At 41.1% G+C, this 20,406-nt stretch overlaps 1 protein-coding gene across 6 annotated transcripts in view; it reads right to left on the bottom strand.

Moving 5' to 3' along the window:
* Nucleotides 1-7,331: 7,331 nt before the first annotated feature.
* The window catches only part of relch (RAB11 binding and LisH domain, coiled-coil and HEAT repeat containing), a 100,033-nt gene continuing 86,958 nt past the window's right edge, over nucleotides 7,332-20,406 (bottom strand). For all 6 annotated transcript variants that reach the window (XM_084048354.1, XM_084048351.1, XM_084048353.1 and 3 more), the window contains 2 exons: nucleotides 16,645-16,715; nucleotides 7,332-10,195 (listed from right to left, as the gene is read on the bottom strand). In XM_084048354.1, the coding sequence (XP_083904480.1) occupies nucleotides 10,075-10,195; nucleotides 16,645-16,715 (192 nt within the window). In that variant the 3' untranslated portion in view covers nucleotides 7,332-10,074. The remainder of the gene's footprint in view (nucleotides 10,196-16,644; nucleotides 16,716-20,406) is intronic.

Raw genomic sequence — 20,406 nt, forward strand, 5'->3', positions numbered from 1 at the left:
CCCTCACCCACGCCTTGTGGAGCAGCGAGCCGCAGGCACCCACTGGTATGAACTGAGTGAGAGAGGAGAGATTATTATAACTCCTCCCCTCCCAGTCCCTCGTTCTCTGTGACTCCCCCTCTCCTCTCCTCTCCTCTCCTCTCCACTAGGCGACTACTACTGACTGAGTTATGAATGAATCAATGACCAGCTGCAGTGTGGTTCTCAAACCTTTTTTAGTTCTAAAGACCCCCTATCACACTGGTTCGAGTAAATATCCACTTTTTTTTGTTCCCTAGTTTTGATTTATTTATTATTATTTCAAAAGATTAAACAAAATAAAACATTTCTGAATCTACAAAAAGTTAAATAAACTCATCAAATTCATACAAATTCATTCCATGAATAAAAAACAACTTTTCAGAAGTCGTGAAAATAGTAGATCTACAAGCTCACAACAGGTCGCTTCGTGATGCGTTCACTAGTTTGGGCCCCGGGGAGACGTATGGTCAGTATCATGGTCAGTATGGTCAGTATAATGTCAGTACGGACAGTATCGTGTCAGTATCATGGTCAGTATCATGCGAGCGCATAAACCTTGTGGGCACCTCAACGTTAAATTAGCGGTTTATTCCAAAATGTAAAAAAAATGTATATTTGAGCATGAACATTGCACGGTACATAATTATCAGACCTAAATTTACCCTTCAATTTCTTGTTCATGCCCCAAATGACTGGCTATCACAGGTTTTGTAGCAATTTGTAGCATGTAGAAATATTAGGCTTTGAATGTGATTAAAATATTTTCCGTATTTGACCCATCATTTGTAAAATCCCAGGGGCCCACTGTTCCGGTTAACCTTTAAAAGGTTCCACACAAGTTGGGTTTGTTTACCTGGATAGTGGCTGGAGGGAGCAGCGCCTCCGGGGGAAATAACAGTTCATTCCCAGGAAAGAGGGGGGTGTGTGTGTGCGCTGGTATGTCAGCCTCCAGATTTGCATGTCAGAATACACTGGGTCTACCTTGGCACGGCATGAGGTGGAGAGAGAGAGAGAGACGTGCAAAAGGCTGAAGAAAATGTTGTCAAGATGACGGTTATGCAAATATTAAATTGCTGTGGGCATGTAGGTGGGTGTCATGGGGGACAGGGTGTAGGTGGGGGTCATAGGGGGCAAGAAGAAGAGGGTGGAAGACAGGAGCAGGCTGAGAGATATTGTGTGTAGTCACACTTGCCATTAGAGTGGACGTACACACACAAGGATTTAACCCCTTTTTGGCATCCCTCTTTTGGGAAGGCAATTATTTTTACCCAAAACATATATTTTGTTTTTTAAACTCGTCTGTGCCCAGGGGCTCACTGCCTCAAAATCCAACTATGTGTAAAATAGGGCTTAAAGGGCAAGACCACTTTGGTAGAGGTTTGGGTTGTGTAGTTACCTTTCCATGATGTAAGGTGGACAAGAAATGAAAAATAATTGCTCCATAAATTAGAAATTGATAATTCAAAATATGCTCCTCATTGACTTACATTGTACGGTAAAACTGCTCTCAAAGTCATAGCACAAAAACGAACGCAAACAAAGTTGATTCAGACAATGTAGAACATCACCAAACCCAGTACTGTTTTTTTTTTAAATAAAAATGTCAACTTCCTGTTGATTTTGCCATTTTTAATAAGTAGAAAACCCGGACTGGATCGGCGGATCCGGATCCAGATCTTCAAATAGTAAAATCAACATGAAGTTGACATTTCTATTTAAAAAACAAACAGTACTGGGTTTGGTGATGTTCTATATTGTCTGAATCAGCTTTGTTTGGGTTCATTTTTGTGCTAAAAGAGTGACTTTGAGAGCAGTTTTACCGTACAATGTAAGTCAATGAGGAGCATATTTTGAATTATCAATTTCTAATCAATGGAGCAATTATTTTTGATTTCTTGCCCACCTTTGGAGTTACATCATGGCAAGGTAACTACACAACCCAAACCTCTACCAAAGTGGTCTTACCCTTTAAGTGGTTAACTCACAGCTTCAGTGTTATTCGGGACAAGTAGAACATAAAGGATGAGTTCTGAAGTTCTTTTTTGGGGCTTTTTCTGCCTGTATTGATAGGAACAGTAGAATGACAGGAAATGGGGAGAGAGAGAGAGAGGGGGGGGGGGTGACACACAGCAAAGTAGTCTAGTGGAGTCGGCATCGGGAGTCGAACCCGCGACGCGCTGTCAGGCTGGATTACCAGCCTAGGTGCCCAGACGGTTACGACAACCGTCCGGGCCGAGTTCTGAAGTTCTGCCTTCCAGAAGAATGACAGAGGACCGTGGAGTGAGAGCGAGAGAAAAAAAAACACTACAGCAACTGCAATGTTGTTAGTAATGTTAAACAATACAAAAAAAAACTGTTACCGCACAGAAGCCTTTTGAAGAAAATATCACTTTCTTATTATGTGCGCATAACCCATGCACGCAATCCTACAGCATACAGTATGTGTATGCCAATATAAGTTAAAACAACCCATAGCAGTGGACAAATAAAGATGCACTACCAGCTAGCTTGGAAAACATTCCTACATAAATGAAGAATTTACGGGGGAAGACAGGAGAATAGTAATGAGAGTCTAAGACTGAACTAGAGGTAGTAAGCCATGCTCTCTCTCTCCCCCTTTCCCTCTCTCTCTCCTCCCCTTCCCGTAAAAACATGCTGAGCAGGGCAGTTTTGCGGGCAGGGCCTCTCTGCAGCGAGCAAAGTTGCAATTAGGAGCTAGATTTGACTCTTAGCAATCACAAAACCTCAGTTTGACTGTGCACACACTCTTTACACGCATGCAGAGCTTACATACACATGCAGTATACCACAGCTTAACCGGTATGGCATGTTCTAATGAGTGGTGGACAGTAACTAAGCAGCCTACATTTACTTAATGAAGTAATTTGTTTTTTCTATCAATTAGTCAGCCCATGGAGACTTGAATTCATGGATATTGTTTTTGTTTTTGTCCCATTCCTAAGCCAATAATATGATGAGAAGACACAAAGAGTCTCCTTTGTGTCTTCTACCGGCACCGCTGCCTACCGGTCCGCTGGGCATCAAATGATTGGCTTAGGAATGCGACAAAAACAAAAAAATGTCCATGAATTCAAGTCTCCATGGGATGACTAATCGTAAAATATGTTTTGGGTGAACTATCCTAGGCTGGGACCAGACGAATCTGCCAGTGCAAAAAAAAAAGGCTAGAACTATCCCTTTAAGTGAAGGGGAAAAAAAGTCCATTATGAATTTACCACTTAAGTCCCATTTCAAATACAGTGACAATAGCCGTTTCAATGTAACACGTTGTGAGCTTGTAGATCAGCTATTTTCAGTGGTATTGATATATTTTTGAAACTTTTAAACTTTCGAACATGTCTAAATTGTAATACAGAATGCTGAAGTAAATTGACTTTGTGTTTTGCACTTTTGAATACTTCCAGTAGGCTACTTTATCTTGAGTTCAATTCTGACAGAGAAACTTTCACTTGCAGTGGAGTAATATTTGACCAGGAGTATATACTTTGACTCAAGCACATGGGGTTGAGGTACTTTGTCCACCACTGGCATCACGCTTAGAGGCCTTTGAGGTCGTTACAAACAGAAGTCACACAACCAAGCTTGTTTTGATGTTGGCAACAAAGTTACAGAGTTTCTTTTTTCTTTCTTCTCCATGCGGGAAGCCATGCTGTTTTATGAGCATCAGGCTTAACATGGCCTGTATGACAGAGAGAGCACAGACATGTGTGCATGTGTTGCTATACATTGCATGTTTTGTTTTCACACAGACACACACACACACACACACACACACACACACACACACACACACACACACACACACACACACACACACACACACACACACAAGCATGCTCACACACACACACACACACACACACACACACACACACGCTCATACACACACTCACAGGCTGTAAGCCCCGGGAATGCAACTTTCCACTAATAAAACACACATACTCACACTACGGAATAAAATAGCCAGTCTGGAGTTCATGCTTTTGGTCGAAACTTAATTTGTTGGGAACCACATCCCCAGAACACACTATGTAATCTCACACACGCACACACACACACACACACACACACACACACACACACACACACACACACACACACACACACACACACACACACACACACAGAAGAGAGGGCAACAACAACTTGTCTTGGGCCATGGTGTACTGGTGGTTTCAGGCTTGGATGTGCGTTCCTACTGCTTGCTTTGGAAACAGACATGATCTCTGACTCACCCAAGTCATTCACATGACTAAGAGCTCCCTCTTGACGCCATTTCTACGCACACAGGGTGCACACACGCTCACACATGCATGCACACACACACACACACACACACACACATATATATATATTTATATATTTTTCTAAAATAGCAAACATAGCAGATCTACAAGCTCAACAACACGTAACGATGTGGATTGGCTATTTTTGCTCGTCGTATACGACAAACTATTTGAAGGCTCAAGTGGTTAATATTATTATTAATGTAAAACCACATCCCCAGAACACACTATGTAATCTCACACACGCACACACGCACACACGCACACGCACACACACACACACACACACACACACACACACACACACACACACACACACACACACACACACACACACACCTAAATTGTATCAATTATTTGCCCACCTGGCCAGTTATCAGTGATTGTTGTTAAACATTTGCCTGGATATGCAAATGTTGGTGGTTATCAGACAGGGCGGTTAGTTAACTCCCGTAATCATCAACCACTACATTAACAGCATGCAGTGCTGACTGACTGTTACACCCCCCATGGGCTTGGCCCGACCCGTAGGTTATTAGCTTGCATTCCGCTACTACTGTAGGCCATCACAGCTGAATTATTATTGAAAAAGTTCCATTTTCACCCCCCGAATAAAATGTTCTTGTTGCCAACAGGGGTGACTTGTGGGTGACTCACCTGGCTGGTCTAATGCAGTGTTTTGCAAACCATGGCTCAGGACCCGTTTTTGGGTCGCAGACACATTTCCATGGGTCCCTATAAAAACAATGTAAATGATTATTTAAAAAAAAAAAAAAATCTGAACAAATATATATTTTCAAAAACTAAAAAAATGAAATACAGAATAGAAATATAGTGGAAAAAATCTGATCAAAAAGCTCTTGTAGACTTGTAGACCGAATGTGTTTTTGTAAGTTTGGGTCCTGGGGAGACACCAAATGTAACTTTTGGGGTCTCTGCTGAACAGGTTTGGGAAAGACAGGTCGGTTTGAAAGGAATGGACTTTTAACCACTTCAACTGTACATCGCTGTTGTCGCGCAGAAACCTCTCCATATTCTAACTTTTTGATCCACAAGCTCGAAAGAGCTTGTAGATCTGCTAGGTCTGCTCCTTTTTTTCCACGAAAACAAGTGATCTGCAAGCTCAAAACGCGCCGCGAGCTTGTAGATTGGCTGTTTTCGCCGAATGTTCACCCCCAGAATATAGGGACATACTGTAAGGGTTCATTTGGTTAAATACAGGTGTCTGATATTTGTTTTTTATATATTTTGTCGATCCCTGGCAATGTACTTCAAATGGACCACTGAACCTGTATTTTATATTGTTTATCTGTATTGAGGAGGTGATGAACTTTTCTAATATTGTCATTATTGTTGACGTGATGTTTACTTTTCTAAGACTGTGACTGAATATTCAGATTACAACTGCATTAAGACATGTTTTCTCGTTTAGTAAAAACTAATAAAATAGTCTCTTTGTTGAGCAAGTTAAGTTTTTTTTATCACTGTGTGGGTGTTTTCTTTAAATCTAGTTTTATTGTGTGGCTGTTTTTTAATCTAGTTTTATCAGTGTGCGGGTGTTTAATCCAGTTAAATACAGGTGTATAATATACATCCCTCTGAGGGACATGTGGTTCCTGGTCAGACCGCAAGCTATAGCCAAAGGTAGATAGACGTGCACATTCTCATTACTGATAGTGGATGACATGTTAACAATTGGCTAAACGCATGGCTTTACAGGCTAGTGGAGCTGTACTGAATGTATCTCTATTTATTTGGGCCACGTTAAGGGAATGTCCCATCTGGCGGACTTTGGTCCGTTGTACTGGTCAGACAATGGCCTTACATCAAAGGCTTGGAATTATGGGCTGCATGGTGACAAAGGGAGTGTGTGTGTTTGTCTGCCGATGGCTCTGATTTTACAGCCCTCAACACCTGTCCACACTTTGAGCCATGGAACGCAGTTCAACAATTATAGTTGTTTCTTCATTGCTAGCACACAAGCTGATACACACATCTAGGGCCGCTACTGAGCATAATTTTGTTTTAGATGAATCTATCGATTACTTTTTCTTTTTTTTTATATCAATGAATTGATGCGAACAGAGTTTTTATAATTGACTAAATCGATTATTCTTAACCACTTACAGGTTACACAAATAAGTGTATCAACTAAACAAGATCCAATAAAACAAGAGCTCGTACAAATAATTGACAACAAGCTCGTACATATAATTAACAAGCTCGTACAAATAATTGACAATTGACAAAATAATTGACAAACAATTAATAAAGATGCTTATGTATCCGGTAGGAGACACAAAGGAGACTCTTTGTGTCTCCTACCGGAGACACCGCCGGTCATCAAATTATTGGCTTAGAAATGCGCTAAAACAGTAAATTTTTTAGGTGAACTACTCCTTTAACACCCTTTTCGTACTACTAGATGGCCTACTCGGGAATGATGCAAATATGCATGCTCCACCCCGGTTGTGCAATACCCATTGTACCCATTGTCAGAGTACTCCATATTATGCCTATATATGGACAACCGCCTATCTGATCGACTCGGTGGCGGGTACCACACTATCTCAAGTACTCGCCGATGCGTGCGCCAAGTTTGAAGTCGGTCGGTGTCATCTACGCGTATGACCATATATGAGCAACGCGTCGGATCTGCGGTTCTGCAAAACCGGATCTCCGTATAGTGTATGCCTGTATATGGGCGTATCAGTCGGATCGGCGGTCCCGGACAGCCGCCTACTCTACCGACTCGAGGCCGGGACTCTCAACTCCCGCGGGTCGTCGGCGACGCAAACGCAGAGTTTGAAGTCGGTCGGTCAGAGAGTTCTCGAGATACGCGAAGTACAGACGGATGGACTTTTAGAGATTTTGTGCATTTATTGTAAGATAATCAATGAAATGGATTAGTTGGATGAACTGTTGCACCCATACATACATTCATTTACAATAGATGGAGAGCAGCAGTCATTCAAGAAGACTTCCAGAGGAATATTGTTTAAGTACACAATTGATCTCCATCATTTTATTGACGCCATGACACCGATTTTCAAATGTACATCATATGGACATCATCCTCTTCAGGTCAGTGTATAGTACAGATATTTACCCATTCTCTTCAAGCAAGTCCAAAAACAATGAAAAGAAGAACTAAACCCAACAATCAGACAAGTTTACCCACGTCAAAAAAAAGTGTGAGAGGTGAATTATCAGAGACACTGCAACACATACGGATCCAAGACAGAGCGTAAAGGTCAACGCATGCTCTTTATGACGTTGGGGTTCGGACGGACTTTCCGAACTTTAGTTCGGAGAGTCAGGACATCTGGGGTGCACGGGTTTCTGAGAAAAAGTTCTGAGAGAGCCCATCAGAAGTTCTGAATGACGTACATTTTATTCTGAATGACGTCGATTTTATTCTGAATGACGTCGATTGTGCGAAAGTTCGCACAACTTTCCGAAGAAAAGTTCGCACATTGGAAGGAGCATGTGTTATTTATTGACCTTTATGGATGGGGACCAAATGATCAGGGTTCCCCTCGGCTTCACATTGTCAGAACAGACCAACCAAAAGAAAAGAAAAACAACACAAAATAAGGTAGTGGTAGAATTAATGTTCATAATGTAAATATATATATATACGTATATATATATATATATATATGCAGGACTGAAATAAAATACAACCAAAACAAAAACGAAAAAAAGAGATAAAGTGAACATAATAAAGTGAGTGCAAATTTCTTTGGAGGTTGGAATAAAGTATGCTTTTCTTTTCTTTATTAAGACATAAATAATTTATAAAATAGAAGCTATCAAAACAAAGACCAGAGACAGACTTAAAGGCAAGACGATATATATATACGGTATGTTGATTTTTTTTTCGTCTTTTTTTCTATTTTTTTTTTTACTTCAAGTAGGCGATTACTTCTCAGAGCCTTAAGCCTAATTTATGCTCCGTCGCATGACGGAGTCACACGCCGAAAAAAAAAATTGCTGACCTACAAGCTCACAACGTGTCGTACATGTGACATGTTGTGAGCTTGTAGGTCGGCCATTTTTGACGTGCGACATAGCATGAATCTGGCTTTACAGACGTACATGGGGCATTCTGGACAAGGGCCCGGAATTTTCCGAACAGTTCACTGTTTTGTGTAGAATCCAACTCTACCAACGGAATTCAATGCAACTGTCAGAGGAGCCTTGGTTCCAAAACGGTGCCCATTTGAAACAAAGAAACAACAAAAATCAATCCAGCAGGCTAAAGTTCAGTCTATTTTCCCAAACAGAAACAAATGAAGCTCCTCGGGAAAACAAGCGACTGGGGGTTAAAATTTTTAAATTCCAACACAATTATACAATTCTGAACTTCAGAAATACAGTAGGCTGATGCGTTGAACACCCGGCCCGTTGTTCTATCGGTGGCCAAATCTCAATACTGTCCATTCCCTCCCTCCCTCTCTCTCTCTCTCTCTCTCTCTCTCTCTCTCTCTCGTCTCTCGTCTCTCATCTCTCCTTCATTTTGAAATGAGAACCGCAGTGACATTCGTACATTTGTAAAATCAAACTCCTTTGATAAGAGGCCGTGTCCATAGAGAACACCTTTTTGAGCCGAAGAGCGCTTTGGATATCATGTCCATAGCGCTCACACACACACACAGCGTGACGCCCTCACTGTTCCAACCTATCAGCCATTGAGATGCTCACTGCTCAAAACATATTAGCACAAATAGCTTAGCTGAAACAACGGCAAACAAGGGCTTTTCGTGGTTGTGATAACGATTCGACGTCGGGTTGTAAATGATCGGGTTTACCGCACACAATCAGGAGGATCAAATGAGGTACTTTCCTTTCCAAAAGTTGAACCGTTTCCAGCTTGAAGCGCCCAGGGCGCTGCGCCAAAAAAAACAAAAAAACACCTGGGCGTCGAGAGCGCTGACGCGCGATGGTCGGCGATAGGGAGAGGAGCGCACCAGCCCATCTTTGCCATAGAAATACATGGAAGACTGGCGGTGCCAACTACAAAAGACGCTCTCTGTGGACACGGCCCCTAAGGCTTTCATACATCTTTACATCATGACCGAGGAACAAAGGAGGGGAGACACTAAGAGCAAACTGTCTCAATGTTAGGTTGTAAAAGTAAATGCAGAAGCTATTTTAAAGGTATAGTAAGTAACTTTGCCCTGTGGTTACATAACAAAACAAAAAATACATGTTTTACCCATCATTTCTCTCTATACCAGCACACTACTAAACATGATGGGAAACACATGTATTTATTGCGTTGTTATGTAAACAAAGGGCAAAGTTACATGCTATGCCTTTATCCAGCTCCACTGAACACTTATGAGTGTTCAGCTAAACCTTCCATTTCTCCACGGTACCTTGCTGGCGTTCCCGGGCGGCCATTCTAACCAAATCGACACAAACGTGTTTACAGCGGCGATTCTCAAACCATATTAATTTCAAGGACCCCCCAGTTAGATATGCATTATTAGGCCACGGACGCCCCGTTTGATTAAAATCTCTGGGACGCCGAGCTATACCGTAAAATTCAGTGTTAATTTGACCCTGAGAGTGTACGGGTCCGTTCGGGTTCCATTTGTACACTCCCAGTCGAGACAGTTACAGTGCATTGAGAGGAAGGCGATGCTTGCGCGCTTTATATGTCCCTGGCCTCTGGGGCGGTCCCCAGAGAGAGCAGAGAAGGCTCATGGGATATGCGGTTGTTGGGGCCGCTCTCCGTTCACTTCTTCCTCTGGAAGACGTTGGCGAGCATGGCCCCAGACGTGGTCAGCTGACCCATCTTGCTCAGGAACTTGGTCTTGGCGTCTTCGCCCACCAGGCTGGAGGCGATGGACACCGAGCTGAGGGGACACGGCAACACGGAAAGCAGGGTTACACTTTTTAAAGGATAAGGGTGAGTGAGATTTCTGTTGTTGTTAAAATAAGTGCTGAATAGTACTATGTTCTGTCTCACTGTCTCTCCAGCGCTTTAGTGAAGTCAGGTCACAGATTTTATCCAACCAGGAGAGAGAACTCACACAGGATAAACAAGTGAAATTGGAAGTGATGACACAAAGAAGTGAGCAGTCTAAATTGGAACTGTAACACTATAAACAATTAAAAAAAGGTGACTCTATAGCAATGATTACTATCAGAATATAGCTTTAACTTAAAAAAAGCTTGTGAGCTAGAAGCTTGTAGATCTTCTAATTTCACAATTTTTCAGAGGTTTTTGAATCGAGCCCCTGAATAAAACACTAAAACTACCAATAAAACTAAAATAAAAACTAAACCAACATGGCAACCCCACTTTAAAAAAAATAATTAAAACTAAACTGAAATTGAAAACCAGAAGTAAAAACAAAATAAAAACAAAGCTATAATAACCTTGTTCACAACGCCAGACAGCTATGTTTGACTTCTTTTCTCTCACCTATAATGGCATGGCCAAAATAGGAGCGGCAGGTTGAAAGTGGTTAAATGGAGAGTGTTCACCAATGTAAAGAGGGGTGCAACGCCAACGGTATGAACACTAGAAGGATGAAAGACGCTGCACGCTCGAAGCTTTATTTAAGGACAGACACTCAAAACAGTTTCGGACAGACTAAGGTGCATTCTTCAGGGTACAGAGATATGTGTGTTTAAGTACACAGATGACACCCATTACAGATGGGTGTGAGTGTTGTGTTCACTACAGAGCAAAACTTCATCATTATATTTCTTTTTTTTTCTCCAGCATGGTTAAACTGAGAGACTGAAGAATAGACAAGACGCAGGCAACGCTACCGAGAACAAATCCACTGACCTTACGTCAAAGGGCAATTTATACTCGATACAAATCACATCATTTCAACCAGAAAATGTCTCTCGACACAGTTGGAATTGACCTGAGGGACCCGACAGGCACTAACTACTCTGTTTGTCTTACTGTTGTTTGCTGAGAAAGCCTCCCCTGATCTTTACAGTCCAACGGATTGTTCCTTACTTCCTCTTTTCTTACACACAGCGACATACAGCTCCTCTGGCAAACTGCTGTCACCCCATATGGAGGACTGACTGACACACAGTGACACAGTGTCACACATCTACAACCATGGAATTCAAAGATTCCCACCGCCAGCCCTGTGGAGCTCCTTATTGACGCCGTAACTATCGACTCTTTTCCCATCGATTATTCTGTCGATTACTTTTTCTATTGATCAAATAATCTTGAAGCATGTATTTTTTCGAGGGGGGGGGTCATTTTTATATATATATATCTCAACAAATCAACGTGAAAAAACATCTACAGAGAAACCACGAGCTCAATGGAGATAAAAAGTTTAAAACGTAGACTGACGGTGCTTCCAGGATCGACAGGAACATCATTAAAGTACGTTGATTTGACGCCCTCTAGGAAAAGGATATTTTCTCCTTTTTCAGTGAAAAAAAAAGGCAACTAAATCGATTATCCAACGATTATAACAAATATAGTCTGATTATACACTTCAGCACTATTTTATACTTTTTCGCACAAAGGTGTAGTTCAAAAATAGCGAAAACAGCAGATTTACGAGCTCACGACGCGTTGCGTTTTCCCTTAAAAAAAAACTAACAATTGTTCAGTCAAAATCGATTATTTTTCACAATCGATTAAAACGATCCGCTCGATTAAATGCTGCACCGATACTCCTTACAGTCCCACAGTGTGGTAAGCTCACTTCAAACTGCTGTGAGTGTGAACAGCAACGCTATGCCCCGATGAAAGAAGTCATCCCAAATTATTAATTTAATTATCATCTTAAAGATGATTTCAAATTGTGAAAATAGCCGATCTACAAGCTCACAACGCCTCGCGATGCGAGACGTTGTGAGCTTGTAGATCGGCTTTTTTCACTACTTTTGCGCGACGCTCTTGTTCGATGAAGTAGGGCATTCATTTACAAAAAAAAACATAAATAAAACGTTCAAATATGGAGATACCGTACAACCTTTCTGCCCGACAACAACAAAAACACTAGTCGCTCGCGAGTTTAGCCTCTGCTGACGCGCCTTTTCCTCCTGTGTGCATTAGAAGAGCCATTAAAGAAATGACTGAATGACACTCGGGAAATTAATTTACGAGTCAGAACAGAGAGATTCAAAAAGCAAAGGCAGTTCAAAGCATCACTTTTGATTACACAAGAATGTGTTGACAGTCAGAGGCGGGGCGTTGCTGAGCGCACACATCAAAACGAGGACGAGCCGAGTCAGAAGATTGCAACAACATGATGTACAACCATTCACACACACACACACACACACACAGCCAGCCAGCGGTGGGGAGAAGTACGCATATGTTTTACGTGAAGTAAAAGTAGCATTATCACAATCTTAGAAATACTCTTATTACAAGTATAATATGTATTCACATTTTTACATCGGTAAAAGTACAAAAGTATCGGCATCAAAATATACTTTAGAGTACAAAAGTAAAAGTACAAAAAAAAAATGTATTTGTCAAACTTTTCTTGAAATTAGCAGATCTGCAAGTTCAAAAACGACGCGTTGTAGATCGCCTATTTTCAAATGGCCTACTTGTAAAACATGGCTTAAGTGGTTAATGTACACGTGGTGTAATAATTTTAATCTGCAAAGTAATTACTAACTCATGTTTTCAAATAATTCAAGAGGAGTAAAAAAGTGCAATAATTTGCCTCTTAGATGGAGCGGAGAGTAGAAGTAAACTTTACTGATGATTGCAAATGCTCGAGTAAAAGTAACATAAAATACTTGAGTAACACTACATATAATATACTTCCTTTCTCCCACTTGCACACAGCTGATGCAAACCAGAGGCGTCTTTGTACAGCGTCAAGAGAGCCAATGAAAGCAAGCAGGCCTAAATCACTTCCAAACTGCTTCCTCACAGAGGCTGAGAGAAACGTCTGGTGCCAAGAACAAAAAAAAAACACGTTGCTGTCGGGTGGAAACCTTGTATGTCCAAATAAACATCACTTTTTTAATTATTTTATAAACATTTTTAAAAAACAGTGAAAATAGCCGATCTACAAGCTCACAACGCATCTCGATGCGTTGTGAGCTTGTAGATCTGCTATTTTCACTACTTCTGTGCGTAGTGAAAGTGCTATGATGAAGTACGGCATTCGTTTACAAAAACACTTTAAAAAGTTGAAAAATGGAGATACAAGGTTTCTGCCCGACAACAACGAGAGAGAGAAAAAAAAGTTTCAGCCAGTAGGCAATAGGCAGTGGGGTTCTTCTGAGCTTATATGGTGGTTTAGCGACAAAACGCAGTACCAGGAAGTTCAAATTAAATCAAAGTGGTTCTAAAAAACAATAAAATAAAACTTAACACAAAACATCCGTCGGTGTTGCGACATTCTGTTTAGATGCAAACAATAAGGCCTGGAAAAGAAATGGAGACCCAACTTTTATCTTGTCATAGTAGTAGCAGCAGAGGTTAAAACACTTAAAACACCCTCCATACTTGGTTTAAAAAACGGACCCGAGTTGGAACTGTACTTGGGGACGCGCAGATCCAAGTGCAGTACGCAGATCTACAAAGCTCACAATGGGTGAGCTTGTAGATCTGCAATTTTAATGTCCCCCCCCCCCACCCCCAGAATAGAGATGCTAAGGTTCAAATGGAAACAGTCAACAAACAAAATGAAAGGGAGCACACAGAGTCACTGGGTATATAAGCGCCGACGTGCACCGACCAAGAGTTTAAACTCCAGGCTTTCAGAAACGTACACACACACACACACACACACACACACAAACACACACACACACGACTGCACAAACCATTGCACAAACGCACACATGTTGCGCGCGCGACAACACACACACACACACACACACACACACACACACACACACACACACACACACACACACACACACACACACACACACACACACACACACACACACACACACACACACACACACACACACACACACACACGTCTCCCTTTAATGAGCCGAGAACACATGTTTGCAAGATGGAGAAACATCTCTTAAAAGACACCCACATTATGGCTTGTGTCCCAACTGCCTTAATAAATACACCAAAACCACCTCTCTCTCTCCCTCTCATTTCATCTCTCTCTCTCTCTCTCCCTCTCATTTCATCTCTCTCTCTCTCTCTCCCTCTCATTTCATCTCTCTCTCTCTCTCTCCCTCTCATTTCATCTCTCTCTCTCTCTCTCTCTCCCTCTCATTTCATCTCTCTCTCTCTCTCTCTCTCTCCCTCTCATCTCTCTCTCTCTCTCTCTGAAGATACCCACATAGTGGGCGTGGTTCCAACAGGCTTTAAATATGTCTCCTCTCCTCCCTCACTACTAAGCCCATGGTCTCTCTCCCAACAGTTGAACCACTTGTCCCTCAGGGCTCTATACTGTGTGTCTCTATGTCTTTTTTCCCCCCCAGAATACGGATGCTGGGGGGTTAAGTGGTTTAAACGTCTCTCTCTCCTCCCTCACAAAGCCCCATCATGGTCTCTCTCCCAGGAGTATAATAGTCCTCAGTACAGGCCCAGTCCCAACACTGTTGAGCAACTCCTTCTCCTCCCCTCCCCTCCCCTCCTCTCCTCTCCCCGTCCTTCCCACCGCCACCACTCTGGAAACAGTGCTGGGAAGTAACTAAGCATTTACTGTATAACTATGTGTATTTAACCTCTTAAGACCGGGAACGCATCTGTGTCATTTTAGATTTCTTTGGCTGTTCGAAAAATAGCAGATCTACAAGCTCATAGCGCGGCACCGAGTGCCGCACTATGAGCTTGTAGATCTATTATTCTTATGAAATTGAGAAAATGTGTGCAAATCTTTGAATATTTGAAATTGAACATTTGTAACTCAAATCTTCGTCTGGGGGTCCCTGGAACAATATATTTTGAGATGGGGGGTCCGCGGCCAAATACATATCATTTTGGGGGTCCTTGACATGAAAACGTTTGAGCACCTCTGATATAGAAACACAAGTATTTTCAGAAAACAGTTGTCTGTAGTGAAAACTGACATTTGTAGAATCGGTCTCTGCATTTTGAGGTACTATTTTGCTTGAGTGTTAATATAATGTTTTAAGCTTTCTTATACTTATGCTCTACTACATCTCAGAGGCAGATATTGAACTTTCTACACAACTACAATGACTTGTTTAGTAGTTGGATTTAGATTGTTACAGTTAGGACCTAGGCGATTTGAAAATAGCCGATCTACAAGCTCACAGCGCGTCACATTGCGACGAGTTGTGAGCTTGTAGATTATCAATTTTTGAAAAAATTAGATTACAAAAATCAAATAAGAAAAGTTAGAAAATTGTTGGACATTCTGCATGATGATGAGCACTTTAAATACAATATTACTGTAAAAGTATGTACTTCTACATTGTGGTATTACTACTTTTACTTAAAACCTAATGCGAGTACTTTTTCCACCTCTGTTTGTTGAAAGCAAACACTTGCTGCCCACGTTGCTACGGCGATGTGAACCGCTGTTTCCAAAATCACTGTATATTTGAAGTAACAACATGAGACTAATTGTGTTTATGCGTGTAATTGAGTGTGTGTGTGTGTGTGTGTGTGTGTGTGTGTGTGTGTGTGTGTGTGTGTGTGTGTGTGTGTGTGTGTGTGCGTGCGAGAGTGGACATGCTTTGTGCTAGCACAATGTTTCGCAAACGAGGGTACAGCTACTACAGGGATTACGTGGGAGAAAGTGTAAAACTTAAGTGGACTTACTGAAATGTTATGGCAACAGTTAAAATTAATTTGCTCAGGGGTCATTAATTGCAAGTCTTTCACTCAATTTCTTATTTTTTACGTAATGTTTATTTTATTTTATTATTTTTATCCCACGATTTTGTAACCCATTTTTTCCACCCAGTGCCAATTGCCTAAGCTGTAATCCTGAGCGCTACTCTCCCTCTGCCAGCCAGGGGAGAGCCCCGAACTGAGCTCATGCTTCCTTCAATGTATGAGGAGTGAGCAGGCCGCTTCTTATCACCTGACAGGGGGGAGTTTCCCCAGTAGGACGTAGCGCGTGGAAGGAACACGTTATTCCAACCAGCTCCTTTCCCCTCCATGTTTTTTGTGAGGGTACCTACCCTAGGGGACACGGGGAAAACATGCAAACTCCACACAGAAAGGCCCTTTCACCAACCCCACCTAGGGTATGGGCACTGATGACGCGGAGGAGAGGACACGCCCCCCAACGCCCACAGCGTTCCCGGCAGGAATTGAACCCAGGACCCAGAACCCAATACCGACTGCGCCACCACGTGTGTGTGTGTGTGTGTGTGTGTGTGTGTGTGTGTGTGTACTCACCCTTGTGCGTCCCCGATGCCTCTGTTCTCCACCTTGATCTCACACTCTTTGATCATAGAGCTCAGGATCACCTGTGAGAAAAAGGGTCACACATATATGGCTTGTGTTACTAGTTGAGAACCTCACCTTTGGAAAACAAAGATCAGTAGAACATTCATACATACGTTTTTTGCATTTAACAACTTAAACCCATTAAGACCTGGAACGCATCTGTGTCACTTTAGATGTCTTTGGCTATTAAAAAATAGCAGATATACAAGCTCATAGCACGGCACCGAGTGCCGCGCTATGAGCTTGTAGATCTGCTATTTAGAAAACATTTTTAAGAATCGCCTCAGGTCTTAATGGGTTAAACCTTGCTGCCGTGAAGAAACCTTGCGTTTCCAAATTTCAACTTTTTATGTTTTTTTTGTAAATTAATGACCTACTTCATCATAAAATAATAAATAAAAAGTGTCACACAAAAGTTGTTAAAATAGCAGATCTACTGTATAAGCTCACGACGTGTCACATCGAGCTTGTAGATCAGCTATTTTCACTATTTTAAAATGTTTATTTTTTTGGTGAGATTGTCCCCAGAATAGGGATGATAGTGTTTATGTGTTATGTGCTAAATCATAGTAGCAGGTCGTCAACAAACGACAGGGTAAAATGGTTAAAATAGTAGAGTGAAAAGAAAACAATTTAGTGCTTCAAAGAAACTCTGGGATACCAGGTAAACACCAAAGCCGCTAGCGTATATAGTACTAAGAGACATACATGGAGAGGCAGCTTTTGAGTTTTTATGCCCCCAGCCTCTGGAACTCTCCGCCAGTCAATCTCCGAATGGCTGAATCTGTAGATAATATTTGTAAGCGAGATCTTAAGATATATTTATTTTGCCTCGCTTAAATCGATGACTAATTTGATATGCATTTTCATGTATTCTTTTAGTTTTAGTTTTCTGCTCATTTTATTCGTTTTCATGTTTTTCTTCTTTTTACTTGTTTTCATTATCTTTCTTTTTTGTGTAAAGCCCTGAGTTGCATCTTATGTGCTATATAAATACAGATTATTGTCATTATTCTGTGTAAACAACACACTATCATTACACATACTGGAGGTATGAATTGGTGGCCTGTAGTTTAAGGGCAGTAACATCACTGTTTATCGGCAAGAGAAACTGACGGGTTTGCGACACTAATGAAAAGGAACAACCCACAACAACTACAGCTGGTTCTTATTCCACTTTTAGTTTGCAGTTTGTCTCCGTGGTTCTGACGCAGTTATTTATTTTTTCTTTCTTTATTTTTTTTTTTGGGGGGTGGGGGGGGGGGGTGGTTCTATATGGTTGTCATTAACCCATTAAAGCCGGGAACGCATCTGTGTGTAACCACTTTAACCATTATTTTATACTCTGGCTATTCAAAAATAACCGAGTGCCGTGCTAAGAGCTTGTAGATCTGATATTTTCCTTTTTTACATCATGAAAATCTGTACAAATCTTTGAAAGTATATATACTTTTAAAGCATTTTTAACTCAAATCTTTGCTTCTGGGGGTCCCTGGAACAACATTTTGGATGGTCCTTGACATGAAAAAACTTTGAGAACCACTGATATTATAGCAACATAATAAAAATAAAAAAAACTGTTAGGATTTAGAAGACATCTGTAGAACCCCCAGAAGCAAAGATTTGAGTTACAAATGTTTGCTTTAAAAACTATATATATTCAAAGATTTGCACACATTTTCACTATTTAAAAAAAATTGCAGATATACAAGCTCGTAGCGCGGCACCGCTTGTATATCTGCTATTTTTAATAGCCAAAGGAATGTAAAAAATTACTGCATTCCCGGTCTCAATGGGTTAATCAATCATTATTCACCGTCAGCTGAATATTGCTCACACACACACACCCACATCAAAAACACCACATCCACAAGCGACAGCGTGGCCTCACAGAACATGGGAAACCTGCTGTTGACAGCAGATTTGGTTAACGCCTGCATCAAACTTGGGAGAAAACACACTGCTCTACTGTAGGTACTGTACTGTTAGTAAGTACTGGGGCAGAGTGCACTAGTTTGACTGCCTCAAACTAGAAGCTGTTGTTTTAGTGCAATCACACATCCTATACTTTTTGTTGAGTTTGAAGGAGGGATTTTGCAGACACGGTTATATTCTGACTGAAGTCACTTAAAAAATGCATTAACTGCCTTAACCCATTAAATCCAGGGACACATCTGTCATTTCAAGATTTCTTTGGCTATTCAAAAATAGCAGATCTACACGCTCATAGCGCGGCACCGAGTGCCGCGCTATGAGCTTGTAGATCTGCTTTAATTTTTAAAGCAAACATTTTTAACTCAAAATCTTTGCTTCTAGGGGGTCCCTGGAACATGATATTTTGAGAAGGGGGTCTGCGGCCAAATACATATAATTTTGGGGGTCCTTCACATGAAAAACAGCTTGGGAACCACTGATTATAGCAAGCTTTTTAGAAAAAAACTGTTAGGATTTAGAAGACATTTGTAGAATCCCCAAGAAGCAAAGATTTGAGTTAAAAATGTTCGCTTTAAAAATCTATACATTCAAAGATTTGCAAAAATGTACATGATTTAAAAAAAAATATCAGATCTACAAGCTCATAGCGCAGCACTTGGTGCTGCGCTATGAGCTTGTAGATCTGCTATTTTTTAATAGCAAAAGAAATCTAAAAATGACACAGATTCTTTCCCGGTCTAAATGGGTTAAAAGCCTTTAAAAGCGATATGTATTATTATCATTCTCTTTTGCTTTATTTTGACAGGATAAGAGACAGGAAACTGGAGGCTGAGCGAAGGGAAAACGTCTCCAGCCAGAAATAACACCATTATGTGGTCAGCGGACTATCCGGTCAGCTACTGGTGCACCAAAAGGCAGCAAGCATCCGTTTGTTTGATTGATTGATTGATTGATTGATTGATTGGATACTTTATTAACTCTTTGACTGCCGTCGACGCGTTATCGAGTCAATTGCTACTTTGTCCACTTGGCCGTCGGCGCGTTAGACGCGCGTTTGTAATTATTGTTATTTTAGAGAAGATCACGGTCTAATCTTGAATCCGAAGGGAGCAGTAAAACTGTAGCACAAATGGATACGGAAATAATGAATATAATGTCATTCCGTTCCCGTCGACTCCATGTTTGTAGTTTTTTTTCTTTCGCCTGTATCTCTGTTCTTTTTTTTGTGTCCATTTTTCCGAGGAGACGCGTGTTTCCAACGGCCTGTAGCGAAGGGGACACTAGCTCCGGATGCAATGTTTTGCATCCGGAGCAATAGTCAGAGACTCCTCCTCCGGAAACACAAAGTGAATCGATCGATAAATATGGATCTAAACTTTTATGACAACTTTAAAACTACTAAAAACACGTACATCGCTCGAAAATCGCTTGGCACTGGGTGAGTACATTATGAAAATACTCTGGCAGTCAAAGAGTTAACAAACTTGTCAATAACCACACTTTATTTGACCAGACTGGTTTTATTACCTTATTAAACACTCTCAGTCGCTAGTTTAAAGTCTTCTTTCGATTATCATGATATGTGTTTTTTTTGTGACATTTGGTGTCTCCCTCGGACCCACATTAATAAAAAATACATTATGAATTCACCACTTAAGCCCGCTTTAAAGGCATATTTGAAAATAGGCGATCTACCAAAACAAATCTGAAATTCTTCAGGATTTTTTAATTTTCTACTTCGGAAAAGTTTCTCTTTTTTACATTTTTTGAAATTAT

This window comes from Gymnoscopelus microlampas (genome assembly GCF_963454915.1).
Source record: "Gymnoscopelus microlampas genome assembly, chromosome: 22".
NCBI lineage: Eukaryota > Metazoa > Chordata > Actinopteri > Myctophiformes > Myctophidae > Gymnoscopelus > Gymnoscopelus microlampas.